General features: G+C 38.8%; 1 protein-coding gene across 1 annotated transcript in view; it reads right to left on the reverse strand.

Moving 5' to 3' along the window:
- LOC101675906 overlaps window positions 1-19,345 on the reverse strand; it is a gene marked incomplete at its 5' end in the record, with an annotated part of 303,240 nt that overhangs the window by 81,723 nt on the left and 202,172 nt on the right. The window contains 2 exons of the mRNA XM_004753752.2: window positions 1,607-1,859; window positions 3,903-4,121. Coding sequence (XP_004753809.2) covers window positions 1,607-1,859; window positions 3,903-4,121 — 472 coding nt within the window. The remainder of the gene's footprint in view (window positions 1-1,606; window positions 1,860-3,902; window positions 4,122-19,345) is intronic.

A 19,345-nucleotide genomic window follows, 5' to 3' on the forward strand; every position in this document is an offset into this window, starting at 1 on the left:
ATGGGGTTGAAAACACACCTATTCTGACCTGTCATCAAGGTGTGCAATGGTACTGAGACTTCAGACAGTCGTTGCTGGCTGGAATTGGAAACACGTCAGCCTTCCAAACATTGACAAACTTTCCTTGGTGCTCGGCTCTTCCTTCAACCCTCAGCAGCAGGACTAGAAACTGGATATACTGGCAGGCTCCATGAGCACTGCTTTAAGTCCTTTTAATAACGCTGAATGGTCTGCATGGTTCCAGACTCAACTATCACATTTGTCTGTAGATTCTGAGCATTTCTAGCAGAGGTAATGCTACTAGAAATAAACAGAATCCTCACTCAAAGCCTAACAGGCCATTAATGGACTCAGTGCATCTGGGCCCCCAGTCTTGTTGAGAACACCCCAGGAACCCTGAGCAAACAAAAGGAAAGGGAGAGTAAGGAGCCTAGAACCTTGTGGCAGTGCGATCTGGTACACGAACCAACATCTCTGGCATCACGTAGGTATCTGTTACAAATACCTATGCAGAATCTCAGACCCCTCAGCTGCTGACTCAGAATTTGTATTTTAATAAGATCCCCAGGGGAGGAATAAACCCAGAAAAGTGGGAGAAGCCCCGCTGTGGCAGAGTGCAACCTGAGAAGAAATGAAACAATGACTGGGTTTGCCCCTCCTCGCTGCGACCACAGCACCGGGGGGGGGGGGGGGGGGGGGGGGGGGGGGGGGGGGGGGGGACGGGGGGGGGGACTGATCTCACCAATCACTCTGAACAGCGATTCGTCTTCAGTTCTACAAGTGCATTTCAAACACTGTTAATGAGGAGAGTCCATCAGAAGGCCTCACCTCTGTGATCTATTTGGCACAATGGATACAGTCTCGACACATATAAACCAATTGCAGAACTTTTCTTTTTCTTCTAGAAAGGACAAATACACCAGTTATGGAATAGTATTGATCAATTAAGGTAATTTTATAAATGACTGTTTGATCACATTGATGTATTTATAGTATCCATCTGCTCTCTTGCTTAGAGCTATGTTTCATAGCCAGCTCTACAGTATAAAAATGTAGTTAAAATTCAGATTTCCTTTCATTTCGTGAGCATGATGAAAGTCAAAATAAGTGCCTATGGAGTAAGTTTTTAAATTTCATTTATTACTTAGAATTGTTTAAATCTCTACTTTTTTGAGTCTATTTATTACAGAACAGTATTAAATCAAAGAAAATAAGTAACCTAACCAATTGAAGGAACTACTGTATGATTCCTTTTTAAATAAAGTTTGGCTATGAAAATCTTTATTACTAAAAAGAGTCACCAACAAAAAGTTACCAAATAAAACTTCTCTGTAATAATTGTGAAAATGCACCAATTAGTTTGAATGTGATTGCCAACATTATTTCCTGCTTATTCTGCAAATGTTCATTTAAGACTGTTAAAAACACTTCAGTTGATTATAATAGACATCCATCATTTTTATGATGAGGAAAAACTTAATAACTTCAATTTAAGATAAATATTGACATTTTCATGATTACTGGAACTTCCCACATCAACCGATTCATGCACTAAAGCTAAATTTTATGTCAAGAACTCATATCCCGATTATTTTACTTGACTTACCCCCAGGGCAGTATCCACTATAAACACTGCCAGTGGGTCTAGAATTGTCCATAGTCCCATGGTAATGATTAACTTTGACAAGATGTCAGGGCAGGAGGCAAACAGTAGCTGACAGCCCCATCTGATCAGAACCAAAGGAAGTACCACTGTATTCAGCACTAAAGGTCCCACCACAACCACGAGCAACTCTTCTCTGATTTGAAGTGAGGAAGTTGGGTAGCAAAGCTCCACCGTGAAAGGGGAAAAATGGAATCTGTGGGAAAACAAAGCAACCACGTCTGTGTAAACAAGAGAAACTACACAAGACGCCAGGTATACAAAATAATTTTTAGTTTATATGCTTTCTTTTTTTCATATAGAAAAATTGACACTTAATATTACCCCCAAATTGGGTATTAGAAGGTTTCATCTTTTCCCAACCCCATAGGACCACCACAAGAGCTCCCCTTCCAGTAGAAGGCAAATTCTATCTTGGCCATTGTTCTTATGTCATAGGCAACCATAGAAAGAAAAATAATTCTACCCACTGAGCAGAGCATTCTCTAAGAACTTCCCTGCAGATAATACACACTCACAGGTAGGCAGTGTGGAATGCAAAATATACCAGTGGACATAGTAATGAGTCAACCTCTATCTAAAACCAGAAATGTAAACCAGTTTAATCATTCTTTCGAGTCTTAATATACCTGATGAATTTTGAGTGATTCCCCTAGATAGATCCTCAAATACAGAACAACAATGCTCTGCTATGAGTAAAAATATCCTATCCCTTAGCTGTTTGAAAAGGGACAACTTGACACAACCTAATAACTGAAGGGTCAAATCCAAGGTGAGCCCACTCATTCAGGCAGCCTTGACCCAGGTGTTGCTACCCTTTTTCTATGGCCAAGTGAGATCTCATTCTGCTCTAAGATTTCCCTCCCCTCTATTTCAGCCACAGTCATTCTGCTCACACACCCTCTTTCCCGGCTCTCTACTAAAAAAGAGTTCTTCATTTTATCCACTCCTTGACCTATGCTTTGGAGGAAGTTTTATGCGTTGTTCTTATGCTTTTGAATGTCAAATGAAGTAATGTGTGTACGTTTCACAGCAGAGGACCCAACACAGAACAGTAGGAGAAGAAATGCTCCTAGTCACTGTGGTTACTGTCATGTCTCATAACTCCAGTGTGACATGAAGCTAATGTAGGATTCGAGCCTGCAGATCTAGACAATAGCCAACAAAATACCCTATCTTATCTTAGGTCTTCTGATGCTTAAGAAATCAGATAAACTGGGCTGCCAAGACATTTTTCTTGCAGTCCCATTTTATTAACAACCAAAAAAAATAGAGCTTTCCTTTTTTTTTTTTTTAATTGTAGAAGTAAAAGAGCATTACCAAAAACAACTAGCTCAAGCATATGACATTTGTCCTTTCTGCTTTGGAATCCCTCACCAGAAGAAAGAAAAAAGAGAGAGAGCAAGAAAAAAAAGGGGGGGTGTAGAAAGGAAGAAATATATCCATTTAAAAATTCTCTCTAGGAGATATGGTAATTTAGTATATGTAAATGTGCATATTCCAGGTCATTTATATATTTGTGATTTAATTTCAAAGCATAGTCAAAAACTCTATGTGTGTATGTATAAAATACACACATATTCTTTTTCACAGTGGCTTAAAGTTGTTTGTGATCTTCTTAATTGAAAACATACACACATCTTTATTTTTATCTGCAACATCTACATTTGAGAAAATGAATTTTACTTCTACTGATTTCTATCTGTTTGTCTATGTACAGTGTCTATGGAATCAGGTTTGTGGAGAGATAACCTGCAAAGTGTCGTCTTTTTCCAAAGTATAATGGCCCAGAAAGCTGTCTGGGCTTGAGTTTGGTAATTGTTTGAATTCAATCATTTTGCAGAAGAAGCAATCTTTGCCTCCCTCAGCATAGGTGATAAATCACACTTACATTACTTCTAAAATACCTTCAGCCCACGTCACTCTGATAAAATCAAAACAGAATAAAATACAGTTGCTAAATTCCTTTTTGAGTTCTGCTCAGAGGGTAGAACATACTTGAATCTGCTAAATTTTAGAGAAATATTGATGTGCCTGATACGTGTTGTCTATACAGGCCCATAAGATGAGACTATGACTGTAATCGACCTTCTTGCTCTTAGGTAAAGACATTTTTGTCTCTTCAAATCATACCCACATTTTAGGTCTTTGGTTAAATGGACTGAGAGGAGTTTTGCACTTTCATTTGGCCAATCAAGATGAAAACTCATCCCTTTGACTTGTAGGGGAAAGCACTCACTTTGTAACAGGAGTGGAAATGGCCCGGAGGAACAGCCACTGGCTAAGATAATGCAGGTAGAGCCTCAGGAACCAGAGGGAAGCCATCAGCAGAATGATGTACCAGAAGCCCTGGCTTCTCCACTGAGCTAGCTGAAGCTCCGAAAACACAGACACCAGCACGAAATGCAGATGCTTGAGGAGTCCCCCAGGTCCAGTACCACGGGCAGCAGAAGAACAGCTACAAACACAGCGATAATGAATTTGGAGCTTAAGGTACATGCCCAGCAATAAAATAGTGTGAAGCCATAATAAAGACATTGTGAAAGTGAAATGGAATGAAATTATTTCTTAAATACTTGGACTCAGATTACTTGAGCTTCTGTTTGCTATAATGGAGGACTAAGAGGGGCCGTGGAGATGGGTATCAAGAGGGCACAGATTGCGTGGAGCACTGGGTGTTACACACAAACAATGAACCGTGGAACACTGCATCAAAAACTAATGATGTACTGTATGGTGACTAACATATCGTAATAAAAAAATAAATTAAATAAAAGTGGAACCATGGAAAGAAGCATGTAAACAGAAATGGAAAACAAAATCAAAATGAGGTATCTCCTCACATCAGTCAGGAAGGTGACTGTCCAAAAGAGAAAAAAGAAAGAAGAAAGAAAAGAAAGTCAGAAGATAACAAGTGTTGAGGAGGGTATGGAAAAATAGGAACTCTTGTACATTCCTGGTAGGAATGTAAATTGGTGTGATTGTTTCGGGACACCATATGGCTGGTTCTCAAGAAATTAAAAATAGAGCTACTGTGGGGTGCCTGCATGGTTCCGTTGGTTGAACGTCCAACTCTTGATCTCAGCTCAGGTCATAATCTCAGGGTCGTTGGATCTAGCACCATGTTAGGCTCAGTGTTGGTCATGGAGCTGCTTGAGATTCTCACTCTTCCTCTCCCTGTACCCTCCCTCCCATTTATGTTCTCCCTCTCTCTAAAAATAATAAAATTAAATAAAATTAAATAATAAAATAAAAGTAGAACTACCATATGATCCAGCAATACTCTTTCTGGGTATAGATTCAAAAGAATTCAAAGCAGAATCTCAAACAGATATTTGTACACCTCTGTTCATAACAGCATCATTCACAAGAACCAAGAGGTAGAAGCCACCTAACTGTCCATCAAATGAAATGTCATTCAGCCTTAAAAAGGCAGGAACTGCTGACACCTGCCATGACGTACATGAACCTAGAGGATATTATGCTAAATGAATTAAACCAGTGAGATAGAGACAAATCCTTTATGATTCCACGTATATGTAGTAGCTAGAGTAGTCAGATTCACGAAGATAGAAGGTAGAATGAATTTTACCAGGGTCAGAGTGGGGAGGGTCTTAATGGTATAAGGTTTCCATTGTGCAAGGTGAAAAAGTTGTGGAGATTGGTTGCATGATGATGTACATGTAATTAACATTGCTGAGCTATATTTTTAAAAATGGTTAAGATGATAAATTTTATGTTATGTGTAGTTTACAATAAGACATTGTAAGATAAATATGGAAATGAATTATTATAAGTAATAAACTTATTTTAAAAAATCTTTAAAATCCATTATATATTCCTGTTTATCTCACCTACCCACAGCGACCTTTATTAAAATTAGATTTTGTTATTTGTATATGCCTTGTTAAAAGTTAACTATTTTAAAAAATGAGTTATTAATACAGGAGTTATTAATGTCATTAATTATTAATGAACTATTAATTAATAATGAGTTATTAATATGCCATTGGACGTATGCAAATGAGAATTTGAAACTTTGACGTTCTCTTATTCCTTAATATAATACTGACATTCTGTTGAAACTAAACATAAAATAATTACATCCAGGGTATTCTGATTTCAATCAGGTTTCCTCTCTCTGTTTGGTATTGGGATCAAGAGATGTTTTCAAAGTTTCTAAAATTAGAGTTTTTGCAGGAAAGAAGATGAAGAAGTATCTGAAAATAAGGTAGAGGCATGGGGAGCCAGTGTGGCTCAAATGGTTAAGTGTCTGCCTTTTGCTTAGGTCATAATCTCTAGGTCCTGTGATCAAGCCCCACATTGGGTTCTCAGCTCAGTGGGGAGTCTGCCTCTCCCTCTCCCTTGTCCTTTCCCCTGCAGGGAATATACAATAGAGTTTCCATAGCTTAGTGACTACAAGTATAAGCTCTGGACTCTGTCTACATAGAAGTCCTTTCAATGTCTTAGTTTGCTCATATTGGAAAGGGGGTATGCTAACAGTACCCACACCCCAGGGTCAGTATGATGACTAAGAAGCATGAAAGACTCTGAACACTGCAAAACCTGCACGTCCATCACAAAATAACAAATACTCAATCCACTGCTTTACCCTCTTCCCATATTTACCTGAACTACTTTGAAATAGGCTGGCCTTCCATCAAGCCCAAGAAATGTAGGAGACGATGTGATTCCTTTTATTTTTAAAGAGATATAAACAGGATATGCATATGTTGCTTCACTGAAATAGTAAATATCATCAGTGTATACCATCACCAGCTTAACAAAATGTCAGTTTTGTTACATCAGTGATCAATCTTTATAATAACTAGGCTCCAAGTCCTGTGCTAGCGTGTCTGATTCTATTCTAGAAAAATATTCTAGAGTAATTCAGTAAATTTCTCAACCAGAAATGGTCCTGATTAAAAGCATCTTTCCAAAGGAGAAGCTAGTATGATAGGAGGTATCTCAGCAGCAGTTGAGGCAGTGTGAGAACATAACAGAAATGAAATTCATAGATTCAAAAGATTGTATATACAAAAGCTTATCTCTCTCTGAAGACTAAATATAATGATAATTGATCTGTGAAAAGGAGAAGATAAATAATAGAAACAAGAGTCTTTGCAGAAATAAAATTAAAAAATAATAACAACTAAGGGGATCCTGGGAGGCTCAGTCCGTTAAGCATCTGCTCAGGTGATGATCTCAGGGTCCCGGGATCGAGTCCCACATCAGGATCCCTGCTCAGTGGGGAGTCTGCTTCTCCCTCTCCCTCTGCCTGCCTCTCTGCCTACTTGTGTTCTCTGTCAAATAAATAAATAAAATCTTAAAAAAAAAAAACGCTGATAACAACAGAAAGTAAAAGAAAACCCATATTTCCCTTAGAATTCCAATCCATGACTTTAGCCTTTTGGTCTGTGCAGGACTCATGAGGCACTGAACTTGACACTGACAATTCCCTTTTGTTGTTCTTGTGTGTATTTTCCCATGAAGGTGTGGAGCATCATCCAAGCCATCGACGTGCAGTCTGTACTGAGCCTGCTTTTCAATTATACAAACAAGGAACAACTAAACAGGAAACAGACCCCTGAGAGGTTTTGGTTTCCCAATGGTAATAGGGTCCTCATAGAAGGATTCCAGAATACCTTACTACATTTATCATCATGGGAAATGAAACCCAGAATTTTCTACACTGCTAAAGCAAATATTCTGTGCATGCTGCTCTTCAGTTAATTATTCTGTTGCTATTGTGCCTCTTCAAAGAGAAGAGAAAATCAAATACAGATTTGGCATTGTGTGGTTTGCAAAAACCCAGAAAATCTCAGATGATGCAAAACAGAAGAGACAGTAGCTTATTTGACCTTTGGAAATTTCCACTGTTCTTTTCATTGATATAAATGACTAAGCAATTTAAATGTTTATGCACAGAGCCCACTATAAAGTCATAATTTTTTCATTAGTTTCACTGATAAATATTTCCCACCCACATTCAGATACACATATTTGTTGGTGGGGCGCTTGCGTTAGGGCAAAGAACACTAAAATGTCACCATGAATCACTTACATCGAATTCAAAATAATTACTTTGTACCTAGTGAAACAAATCAGTATTTGTTCTTATTTGTTTGTTTAACAGTGATACCTATAGTATCTGGATCCCGATAATTAGAAAAGACCTGGAATCAATCATTTAGAGTCTGAAAAATTATATACTGCGAAGTTAGAAATTAATACAGGACTTAGCTGATGTTAGATGATGGCAAATAAAAGTAAGTATCAATAAGCTTGTTGGGTGAAGAGAACTTGTCAAAGAGTACATACGACGGGGATAGTCCTTTTCTTTTAATCATTTTGAATTTGTACCTGAACTCCAGATGGGTACAGATAGAGAATTACAGCCACAATTATGCCTCCATATATTGTTCTTGAAATATATTTCATTCAAAAGAAAATTCTGCATCCATGTTTCGAAATTTTCTTGAAAGCAAGCATCTCTTTTATTCCTGTCTACATGTAAGGCACATTATAAAAAACCAGTGCCATTGTACACTCTCTTGATCCACATTTCAACTGTTCTTTCCTTCCTCTGTAATCTTTCTTGGTTATGTACAAAGAGTATGACCATCAAAAGGATAATAAATGGCCTCTGCCACTGGGGTGTGTAATACGTATAGTGGGAATTGATTTGTTGGTTATGAAGGAAGCCATAGAGCACACAGATCACTGCAAAATCACATTGAGGCCAGCAGCTACTCCTCAGTTCATGCAGGCGACTCCTCTATCGCTCACGGGGTGAGCTGCCAGAGGCTGAGAAGAATGGTCAGGTCATCCAGTATTCAGCTATTAAATGAAACCTATTTCTCTGAACTTCAGCCACATTTCATATGACACACATATATCCCCCTTCCATGCCCAGTCCTTATAGAGACCCGATATCAAACAAGATTTCTATGATCCATCAGGGTAATAAAAAAAAAAAAAAAAAAAGACCGAAATTGCTTTGGGAAAAAAAAAAAAAAGCATGGAATGCATTCTTAAACTCTCTTCGACTGTGAACAGAAGTCCTTAGGGATTTGTAGACAGCCAAAACCCATCACTCATCAGCTGTGCATAATAATCCTTTTAAAAGACACTATGGATAAATGGCACTAAAATTTTCCATATTCCCTTCTTCTGCTATACCTAGCCATAGTCTAAATGTAGCATTTTTTAAAGCAAGTTATTTTTTTTTATTTTTTATTTTTTTATTTTCATGTAGTTCTTTTATTTGAGTATTTCTCATTTCTCTTTTCCTCATGTTCCATTTATCTAGTTTTGGAACATGGAATCCTCAGTGACTGTGAGTCTTTTCCTAAGGCTTAGTGGTCAGCATTTCAGGGAGTCATTCTAATACATGGATAGGTCATACCGTGTTAATGGTGGAGAAAGCCTCATCAGAGTCCCTCAGACTTTTTCAGAAGCTAAGCAAACTAAAGCATCAGGAAGTTAAGCGATTTGCCCAAGTTGACACGACTGGAAAGAGTTTTCTAACTCCTGTCTGCTGACTTGCCATGAGGAACTCTCCATCACTTTAGCAATAGAAGAAACTCTAGACTGTCTGAAAGTGAGCCCCTTTATTTGAAACCTGAAAGAAGGAAAGGGTTCTTCCTTCGTGGAAGCTGGTTTAACGGGACAACAACTCACTCGTTCACCAGATCATTATTCTATGAACATATATGTCAGGCCCTGTGATGACATAGTAGGCAGGATAACCACTCCCTCTCCAATCCCCAATATGTCCATACCTAATCCCTGTAACAGGTGATTATGTGAAATTATATGGCAAAGGGGAATTAAGGTAGCAGAATGGAATTAAGTTTACTAATCAGTTGAGTTTAAATAAAGAGAATATTAAGGATAATTTGGATGGGCCCAAGAAATTCATAAGGGTTCTTAAAAAGTGAAATTGAGAAGCAGAAGACACAAGGCGACAACCAGAAGGAGAACCAGAAGAATGGCAGTGTGAGAAAGACTTGGCCCAAATTCATTGGCTTTACAGATGGAAGAAAGGATCCAGGAGGCAAGGGAGAAGGCCAGCGACTAGGAGCCGGAACAAGCAAGGAAACATTCTCCCTGGAATAAAATGTAGTTCTGCTGTTACCTAATTTTAGCCCAGTGAGACCCACTGCAGACTTCTGACCTCCAGAACTGCAAAATAGTAAACTTGTGTTGCTTAAGCCACAAGCTTGTGGTAGTGTGGGAAAGCAGCAATAGAATGCTAATATACATGGGCTCTGGATTTTCACAGATGAGCAACATTGTCACTCACCCACAGAAATGCCATTCTGTTGGTAGAGACAGATGAGTGAAAAGACAAATAAAATCTGGGGATAAAATCCAGAGTGGGAAGTGTTACAGTGACATCCAGAATGCTATGGGAGAAACCAGGATGGACACCTATCTCAGACTGGGCTACAGAAGACTTCCCTCCCGAGACTTGTGATCTAAAGAGAAATTAGACAAATGAGAGGAGAGGGAACACGGGAAAGCATGGAGAGCATGCCATCACATACACCATTTTCCAAAGAATAGAGTTCCATTTCTAAAACGGAAAATAAGTTGAATTGGGTGAAGAACGACCAAATAGGTGAAGAAAGTTACAGCAGGAGAAGGAGTCAGCTTGTGGGAGGCCTGGCCAGTGGGTGCCATACTGAGGTGTCTGGTCCCCATCCTGCCACTCTCAGTAGCCCCTGGAGTATTTCAGAGGGAAGGGTATGGCAGGTGGGGGGTTTCCATGTTTTAGAAATACTGCTCTGACTGTAGGGGGGAAATAATAGGGTCCAGTCCAAAGGGTTCTGAGAATGAGTTACCGCTTAGATGATGACCAACTAGTATTGCTCAACTATGAGTAGAAGTGTAGAGCTTTAAGAAGGATGGCATGGCTGTTCTTTGTTGTCATGATAACAGGAAGGGTGGCAAAGACACCAAGCTTCCTGAAATGTGCTTGAGAGTCTCAAATGATGAAGATCCCTCTCACCCCCTATATGAGTTCCCTAGGGCTGCTATAACTACAAAATGGGTGATTAAATAATGACAGAAATGGGGATGCCTAGGTGGCTCAGTCGGTTACTCCTCTGCCTTCGGCTCAGGTCATGATCCCGGGATCCCGGAATCGAGTCCAACGTCTGGCTTCTTGCTCAGTGGAGAGTCTACTTCTCCCTCTGCCTGCTGCTCCCTCTACTTGTGCTCTCTCTCTCTCTCTCTCTGACAAGTAATAAAAATCCTTAAAAAATTTTTTTTTAAAAATTACAGAAATGTATTCTCTCATAGTTCTGGACTGAAAGTTTTAAATCATAGTGTTGGCAGGGCCATGCTTTCTCTGTAGTTTCCAGCGATGGTCAGGGGTCGGTGGGTGGAGGAGGAAAGATTGGGTGGAGGAGGAAAGATTCTCCTTGCCTCTTCCAGCTTCTGGCGGCCTTAAGCATTCCTTGACTAGTGACAGCAATAATCCAATCTTTACCTCAACTTTTCCATGGCTCTCTTCTCTTCATTTGTCTGTGTCTTTACAAATAGAGACACCATATTGGATTAAGGGCCCACTCTACTCCAATGTGACCTCAACTTAGCTTACATTTGCAATGACCCTGTTTCTAGATAAGACCACGTTTTGAGGTACTGAGGCCTACAACTTCAACATATTGTGTGAGGGAATACTATTCTACCATTAACACCCCCAAATGCCAACAGCATCCTTATAGGGGAAAAGAGAATTGGAGAGGCGGCGGGATAAACAGGAGTATCTGAGAGGTATTTAGCCAAAGTGAATAGGACTTGCAGACTGTTTCAATATGGGGTCTCCAAGAAAAGAATAAAAAATGGTTCCAAGAATAAAAAATGGTTCCAAGGTTTCTGGCTCAGGTAGCTCATCCAAAGAGTGAATGAACATATTAGGAAAAAAGCATTTGTTGAGGAAGAGGGAAAATTAAGGACAACAATAAGCTCATATTGACCTACATATGGAAATGTTCAAGGTAAATCTAAGAGAATTTGACCAATAATCTGTTGTCCTGTCGGAAATGGGGTTCAAGACATATCAGAACTGGAAAACAGTTTGAAGTCACCAACATGGTAATCAGAAGTCATTCGAATAGTTGAAACCTATTGTCAATATGCAGCATGTGGAAATGATGTGAAAACTGAAAAAAAAAAAATTATACAAATGCTAGTCCCTAGGATTAATATAAACATTCTCTTTGAATGGAATCACCTATCATGACCTTGAACATCATAAACTCAAGCACTCGTTGAAGAGATTCTTTTCCCATATGCTGGTTTACAGCTGCAAACCCACTTAGTGTAGACAAAGCCTTCCTCCTTCATTCACTTCCCTGAAAAGTAGTTTATGGAAAAGAGTGGTTAAGTAAGTGAGAATTTTTGGCATAGACAGTAATAACTAAGGTAATAATAGCAGCTCTTCTGTACTGAACACTCTATGTAATATGTGTATATTATATTTAATTTACAGGTCCACTTTGGAGGGCAGGTGTTTTTATGTACAGATGAGGAAATAAGACACGAGAAAGTTCATAATCTTTGCTTCAGATCATACAGCTATTAAGAAACAGAACAAGACAAGCATCTAGATTTGAAGCTAATGTTAGTCTGATACCAAAACCTGTGTATTTCCACGATTCATGTGGGTGAGTACATGTCAGCTGATAGGGTTGGTAGGAAAGAGATTCACAACCCACTTACATGTGCCCAGAAGTTAAAGTGCAACTCAGTGAAGCTGCAATCTGATACTAATATTAATGTGTTGGTGAGACTCTTAACTCCATAGAGGCAGGAACTGCCTTGACTTTTAAAGAATTTTTTTAAGGTTTTATTTATTCGTTTAACAGAGAGGGAGAGTACAAGCAGGAAGACAGCACGCAGAGTGGGAGGGAGAAGCAAGCTCTCTGCTGAGCCAGGAGCCAGATGCAGAGTGGGAGGGAGAAGCAAGCTCTCTGCTGAGCCAGGAGCCAGATGTGGGATTCGATTCCAGGACTCTGGGATCACAACCTGAGCCAAAGGCAGCTGCTTAACAAACTGAGTCACCCAGGTGTTCCAGGAACTGTCTTGTCTTACTCATTGCTATCTCCCTATACCCTAGAACTACACACTGTGTATAGTAAGTGCTTAGAAATAAGTATTTGTGGGGTGACTGGGTAGCTCAGTGCGTTTAGCCTCTGCCTTCAGCTCAGGTCATTATCTCAGGGTCTGGGGATCGAGCTCCGCATGGGGCTGAGGGGAGATCTCTGCACAGCAGGGGGCCTGCTTTCCCCTCCCTCTCTGTCGGCCTTTCTGCCTACTTGTGATCTCCGTCTCTCTCCGTCAAATAAATAAATAGAAATCTCTAAAAAAGAAAAGAAAAAAAAAGAAACAAGTATTTGTAAAATGAATACATTTTTTAAACATGGAGTTTTCTAAATGGTTTAGGTAAAAACCATGATCTGCTTCAGTCAGTTGGCCTGTACCCTTAATTTAACATTTTATACAATCCACTGCAACCTAATTGTTAGGTGCTTAAGAAATCAGAAAACCAGGGTGTCTAGTTGAGTCAGTCATGAAAAACAAAGTATCAATAAGCTTGTTGGGTGAAGAGAACTTGTCAAAGAGTACATGCGACGGGGATAGTCCTTTTCTTTTAATCATTTTGAATCTGTACCTGAACTCCAGATGGGTACAGATAGAGAATTACAGCCACAATTATGCCTCCATATATTGTTCTTGAAATATATTTCATTCAAAAGAAAATTCTGCATCCATGTTTCGAAATTTTCTTGAAAGCAAGCATCTCTTTTATTCCTGTCTACATGTAAGGCACATTATAAAAAACCAGTGCCATTGTACACTCTCTTGATCCACATTTCAACTGTTCTTTCCTTCCTCTGTAATCTTTCTTGGTTATGTACAAAGAGTATGACCATCAAAAGGATAATAGTCACCCAATTCAACTTATTTTCTGTTTTAGAAATGGAACTCTATTCTTTGGAAAATGGCGTATGTGATGGCATGCTCTCCATGCTTTCCCGTGTTCCCCTCCTCTCATTTGTCTAATTTCTCTTTAGATCACAAGTCTCAAGAGGGAAGTCTTCTGTAGCCCAGTCTGAGATAGGTGTCCATCCTGGTTTCTCCTGCCTACTATGTCAAAGTGTCTGTCTTTGGCTCAAGTCATGATCCCAGGGTCCTGGAATCGAGTCTGGCATTGGGCTCCTTGCTCAGTGTAGAGCCTGCTTCTCCCTCTGCCTGCCACTCCCGCTGCTGTGTTCTCTCTCTCTCTCTGTCAGGTGAATAAATAAAAACTTAAAAAAAAATAGAAAACCAGCATTAAAACTTTCTACATGGCAGCTGAGCAAAAGCTTACAAATTCGTAGGAGTATATTATTAAATGATTTGGCTGATAGGGACTCTTGGGCAAGTTCACTATGATACCACGTTTAAAAGAAAATGAAGTCAAATAAGCCAAGATATGGGAACAGTTATTTGGAAAGAGAGGGGAGCTGGGGAGATACATGAAATGAGTGAAAGGCATCCAGACATATAAACTTACAGCTATAAAATAAATAAGTCGTGGGGATGTAACGAATAGCATGGTGACCACAGTTAAAATATCGTAATGCATATTTGAAAGTTGTCAAGAGAGTCAATATTAAAAGTGTCTATCACAAGAGAAAAAAAAAGATAACTTTGTATGGCAGTAGAACAAGACTTACTGTGCTGATCGCTTTACAATATACACGAATATCAAAGCATCATGTTGTATACCTAAAACTAATATAATGTTATGTGTCAATTATACCTCAATTAAAATATGAGTTTCTACAATACTATTATCATATGCCGATTATTGGATTGATACATATAGCTGACAAATGATACCAGTATCAGTGTAATTTTTTTTAAGCAAAGTTATTAAAATGTTCAAATCTGCTATTGGTTTGCCATTGTTTCAAGCATTTAGAAAAATACTTTCACAAAAGTATCTGTATTCTACAGATTTCACCAAAATGTTCTGGTTAAAATTGTTCTCCATTCTTTCAACTTTTACAAAATTTTATGAAAAGGAGAACTTCACGCGTTTATCTCGATGTTAGCATGTTTAAACTAGATTTTCCCCCCTAAAATTGTGTCTCTTTGGCCAATGTGGGTATTAGACTTTTAATATAATACATGGCACTTTTAACACATTTAATTCAATTTATAACAAATGCCTCTAATTAAGTTAAAAGATCTTTGAAAATTGCTAAATCTTAGGGGTAATATTACCACTACTGACATTGAAATAATTGATCATTCCCACTGAGGCACAAAAGTATGAATGTTCTAATGAGAAAACAGGGATTGAAGTATGTTGAAGAAGTCCAAAGAGACTCGCAAACTCTTGAGGCTGTTATTTCCAGTGACGGTCTCGGAATGAGAGAGGGGCTGGGAGGAGGGCAGGCACAGACAACAGGCAGCCCAGAGCATAAGACGACAATGAAAGCAAATTTCAAAAACAAAGTCATCACTTGGAGCAAAGGTGAAGAAGGACTGTTTGTCTAAAATACTATCTCTTATTCAATATGTGTGTGTTTCTGTTTTATGTCCACTTTTGCCATTTACAAATAACATTTTCCTTAATAGTCTGTGCTAATAAATACCGGATGTGATATTTTTCCAAGAGAAAAACACTTAGAGCCAGGAATGAGTAAATACGGTAATAAGGCTATGGGAAAGCTAAGGAGAGCTAGCGTGCCTGGCCAAACACCCCCACCACAGCAGGGAGCAGACACATAGGAATTCAACTAAAGGTTTTATTGCGTGGTTCCTTCTGGCTTTAGGAAGTCACTTACCTTTGCAGCTAATATGTTAGTTAAGAAGGAGGACATCACCTTGCTGGGGTTTACCTGGTCTAATTAGTTAAAATGTTTACATTTCTTTTTTTTAAAATTTTTATTTATTTCACAGAGAGAGAAATCACAAGTAGACAGAAGTAGGCAAAGAGGCAGACAGAGAGAGATAGAGAAACAGGCTCCCTGCTGAGCAGAGAACTTGATGTGGGGTTTGATCCCAGGACCCTGAGATCATGACCTGAGCCCAAGGCAGAGGTTTAACCCACTGAGACACCCAGGTGCCCCTAAAATGTTTAAATTTCTAACTGAAAATAGCTAAATGCTTTATGCATATGGAAGTCTTATTAATAACTGCAATGACAATGTAAAATCAGTTAGCTTTGAAAACAATCCCATTAACGAGCTGCATGATAACGCACAAACAAGTGGCATAAGAAAAAAAAAAATCACAGCTTAACCATAACCATAAGGAGGCTTCAGGACTCGTCAGGCTACCTGTCAGTGTGGGATGGACAGAAGCAGATCCGCATACAGGCTGGGAGCACAGAGCTCCGTTTAAATCTTACCTCTTCTATTTACAAGTCTTGTATTTTGTGAATTATCTAATCTCTGGGTCTCAGATGCTTCCTCTAAAAATAGGAGTTTGTCGGGACGCCTGGGTGGCTCAGTTGGTTGGACGACTGCCTTCGGCTCAGGTCATGATCCCGGTGTCCTGGGATCGAGTCCCGCATCAGGCTCCCAGCTCCATGGGGAGTCTGCTTCACTCTCTGACCTTCTCCTCGCTCATGCTCTCTCTGTCTCTCTCTCAAATAAATAAAATCTTAAAAAAAAAGTAATATTAAAAAAATAAATAAATAAATAAAAATAGGAGTTTGTCATGTCTACATCTTTGAGTTATGAGGATTAAATGCGAAAAAATGTAAGATTCCCAGCAAGGTGCTTGCCACTTTTTAAAAGTAAGATTTTATTTATTTAGGGGCATCCGGGTGTCTCAGTCGGTTAAGCGTCTGCCTTCAGTCCAGGTCGTGATCCCGGTATCCCAAAATTGAGTCCCACAGCGGGCTCTGCACTCAGCACAGAGTCTGCTTCTCCCTCTCCCTCTGCCCCACTCATGGTCTCTCCCTCTCTCTCTCTCCTTCTCTCCCTCTTTAAATAAAATCTCTTAAAGATTTTACTTATTTATTTGAGAGAGAGTGAGAGAGAGCAGGTCAGGGAGGAATGGGAGAAGCAGACTCACGCTGAGCTGGGAAACCTCCTGGGGACTAGAGCCCAGGATGCTGAGATCCTGACCTGAGCCAAAGACAGACACTTAACTGACTGAGCCACCTATGCACCCCACCACTGATGCTTGCCACTTTTAAAGGATTGTTATATGATACAAAGACAGAAAATCACTCAAGACCAAGAAAGCCATTTTAAATCACAAAATTGGCTTCTAATTTCAACTCCACTATAGGAGGCTATGGAAAAACATATTCCAAAGGAAGGAATTCCACTATGATTCTACCAACGGCATGTGTAGGTGACTCAGACACTTAAATTGAAAAGCAAAAGATACAGCTTTGGATCCTCTTCTTTACGTCTTTCCTAAAACCGTAGTTTGGAGAGTGTGTGCTAGATAAATAGGGGTTTGGGGTTTTTTTGTTGTTGTTTGGTTGTTTTTTGTTTTGTTTTGTTTTGTTTTGCAGTAAGAAGTCCATAAATAGAAATGCAAACTAACTTATTGACAATACTAGGTAGACTGAAAATAGGAAAGAAAGAATATTCTCTCAGTGTATAGAAGAGGTTAAACAAAACCTTGATAAATTACTATCACGTGTAAGAGCACTAAAACACACTCAGATTTTGTTGTGGGATTGAGTTTAATTTTGCCATTTTTAGCAAAATGTGAGCACACGGCAAATACACTGTGAGTCTCATATCATCTCACCCCAACATGATGGTCTAATTCAGATAAAAATCAAGTAGATGAATGAAGACAAAGATGAAGACAAATTAGGAAAAAGTAATGACCAGATGTTGACAAGAAGTCTGAGGGTGCATCACTACCCTTTTGTCTGATGTCTGGAGCAATTGGTAGCTCTTACAAGTGTTCAAGATTGTGTTGAATTGAATTGAATTGAATTGAATTGAATTGAATTGAAAAAAGCACATAGCATATTAAATGAGCTTTATTTAACAGTATATCATAACATAGATATTTGATATATAATGTCAAAAGGAAATTTATGGCATAGTTTTAAAACTATGAATTTTTATAATCAGATGGAACAGGGAGTGAGAATCCACTCTTTCACAACATATCTGTGTGAACCTAAGTACTCAATCTCTCTAAAATAATGCCTATAAGATACCCATATTTATAATACTTATTCCAAAGGTTAGTAAAGAAATCTAAAGAGAGTATGTAATATTTGTTTCATCATAGTGCCCAATTAATATTAGTCAACACAATTATTTATTTTATCATCATAAATAATAGTATTTTCTAAATAAATAATAATGAAAATAACCTGAATTTCACTCTCTTCTCCTTGATTGCCTACAAGGAAGTATTCTTGTTGTAGAAATAAAATTGTAATCCTTCCAATTATGTCAAGAGAAGTTTTAGCAATTATTAAGCCATACCTTCTTTTATTTATTTATTTTTTTAAGTTAACATATAATGTATTATTTGCCTCAGGGGTACAGGTCCATGAATCATCAGGCTTATACATTTCACAGCACATGCCCTATCCAATATCCACCACCCAGCCACCCTATCCTTCCCTACCCCAACAGCAACCCTCAGTTTGTTTCCTGAGATTAAGAGTCTCTTAAGGTTTTTCTCCCTCCTGATCCCTTTTTGTTTCATTTTCTTCCCTACCTCCTACAATCCCCCACCCTGCCTCTCAAAATCCTCATATCAGAGAGACCATACGATAATTGTTTTTCTCTGAATGACTTATTTTGTTCAGCATAATACCCTCTAATTCCATCCACATCATTGCAAATAGCAAGATTTTGTTTCTTTTGATGGCTGCATAGTATTCCATTGTATATATATACCACATCTTCTTTATTCACTCATCTGTTGATGGACATCTAGGTCCTTTCCATAGTTTGGCTATTGTGGATATGGCTGCTATAAACATTCGGGTGTTCATGCCTCTTTGAATCACTATATTTGTATCTTTAGGGTAAATATTTAGTAGTGCAATTGCTGGGTCATAGGGTAGCTCTGTTTTCAACTTTTTGAGGAACCTTCATGATGTTTTCCAGAGTGGCTTGCATTCCCACCAACAGCATAGGAGGGGTTCTCTTTCTCTGCATCCTCACCAACATCTGTTGTTTCCTGACTTATTAATTTTAGCCATTCTAACTGGTGTGAGATGGTATCTTATTGTGGTTTTGATTTGTGTTTTCCTGATGCCAAGTGATGTGGAGCACTTTTTCATGTGTCTGTTGGCCATCTGGCTGTCTTCTTTGCAGAAATGTCTGTTCATGTCCTCTGCCCATTTCCTGATTGGATTATTTGTTCTTTGGATGTTGAGTTTGATAAGTTCTTTATAGATTTTGGATACTAGCCTGTTATCTGATATATCATTTGCAAATATCTTCTCCCATTCTGTTGGTTCTCTTTTGATTTTGTTGACTGTTTTCTTTGTTATGCAAAGCTTTTGTTCTTGACAAAGTCCCAGTAGTTCATTTTTGCCCTTGCTTCCCTTGCCTTTGGTGATGTTTCTGAAAAGAAGTTGCTGTGGCTGAGTTTGAAAAGGTTGCTGCCTGTGTTCTCCTCAAGGATTTTGATGGATTCCTGTCTCACATTGAGGTCTTTCATCCATCTTGA

This window comes from Mustela putorius, unplaced genomic scaffold (assembly GCF_011764305.1).
Source record: "Mustela putorius furo isolate JIRA1106 unplaced genomic scaffold, ASM1176430v1.1 tig00003870_pilon_pilon_pilon, whole genome shotgun sequence".
Classification (NCBI taxonomy): domain Eukaryota; kingdom Metazoa; phylum Chordata; class Mammalia; order Carnivora; family Mustelidae; genus Mustela; species Mustela putorius.